The sequence below is a fragment of the Sinocyclocheilus grahami genome, unplaced genomic scaffold (genome assembly GCF_001515645.1).
Source record: "Sinocyclocheilus grahami isolate Dianchi unplaced genomic scaffold, SAMN03320097.WGS_v1.1 scaffold5731.1, whole genome shotgun sequence".
In the NCBI taxonomy this organism is placed as follows: Eukaryota; Metazoa; Chordata; class Actinopteri; order Cypriniformes; family Cyprinidae; genus Sinocyclocheilus; species Sinocyclocheilus grahami.
This window is the reverse complement of record NW_015510341.1, coordinates 11,151-12,375: the sequence shown is the minus strand read 5'-3', so window position 1 is coordinate 12,375 and position 1,225 is coordinate 11,151. Positions and strand designations below refer to the sequence as shown.

The 1,225-nt window shown below is 38.8% G+C and overlaps 1 protein-coding gene across 1 annotated transcript; it reads right to left on the bottom strand.

Annotated features, from left to right (window-relative positions):
* Nucleotides 1-6: 6 nt before the first annotated feature.
* Nucleotides 7-1,221, bottom strand: LOC107577323 (plasminogen activator inhibitor 1-like; the record flags this gene model as incomplete). The annotated part of the gene is made up of 5 exons (XM_016263412.1): nucleotides 7-313; nucleotides 446-529; nucleotides 642-728; nucleotides 866-966; nucleotides 1,067-1,221. Coding segments are annotated over 5 exons (474 nt in total), but the record flags the coding sequence as incomplete, so codon positions are not given.
* Between the last annotated feature and the right edge of the window lie 4 nt (nucleotides 1,222-1,225).

Below are 1,225 nucleotides of genomic sequence, written 5' to 3'. Positions count from 1 at the left end.
GTAATCCTTTCTTTTATATTATAACTCTTTCCTCTCCCATAGCTAAGGACACATACTGAATAAACATCTATTTCTTTTTAAAGTTTGGCACTTCAAGCTATGCTCACATGACAGATATAGAAGGTTTTACAGCTTTTCCTCCAAAATTCATTCTAAAACTGAACTCTCAGCATCTCCTGTCTTCAGTAGTATGTTGTGTGCAGACTTGTTGGCAGTTTCCTTGGTCCTTCTGTTTGTATGGGCACTTCAGACACAACCTTGGTCTGTTAGTATTCCTGAGGCTGGTTCACTTGACCGCTGAACAACAACGCACCTGTGAAGTTAACCAGGGGATTTTAATATTGAGGGAGACAACCAAAAAAAAAACTACACCGACACATATCCAGATAAAAAGTAAGCAAAATTAAATGTAATAAGGTAAAAGCATGTGAAAAGTGCAACTGACCAGTGGGTTTGTGTTGAATGAGGAAATAGAAGGGTCTATCGAGTTTGATCTCCTCTACAGCCATACGAGAGTAGATGACAGCCGCTGGGGAAAATCACAGAAAAATAAATAAGTAAAATATGCATTTTGGTTTCACTATAATGACTGTTATTGCTATTGAATACTTTTGTACTGTATTGTAATTCAGTGTCTGTACCTGTGGCAGATGAGCCTTTGGTTCCTTCTTCATTCACCTCAAGTTTTACCCTCTGAAGGACCTTGGATACACATAAAGGTTCCTCAGCTAATTGGAAAAATAGAGAGAGACACAACACTATTAGTTTCATCAAAAAGAGCATCCATTAACACACATTTATTTATCCTTTAACAAAACAGCCACATCATTGCTAAAAGTGAAATCTGATCATTTCCAACACTCACTGGTAATGTGAGAGAAATCAGCTTTGCTCTGGCTGAAAATGTCTCCAAGACCCATCTTGCTCAGTGTGGACTTCAGATCAGTTTCTGTATCCATGGAGAACCTGAGATATCATTACATAACACACACATTAGGCCTCCTGTTTTAAAATGTCCATCACAATATAAAAATCCCACACAAGTTCACAGAAATAGATGTGTTACCTTGGAATAGCAAGTTGTTTGTTAATCTTTCTCATCTGTTTTCTCCATTGGTGAATCCTGCTGCTTCTCAGCTCTTTGTTCAGGGCCAACAGAGGCACATCCCTCTCAAATGGTATCACCAGAAGCATACTTAGCGACTCCCCCTCATAAGGCACCTCA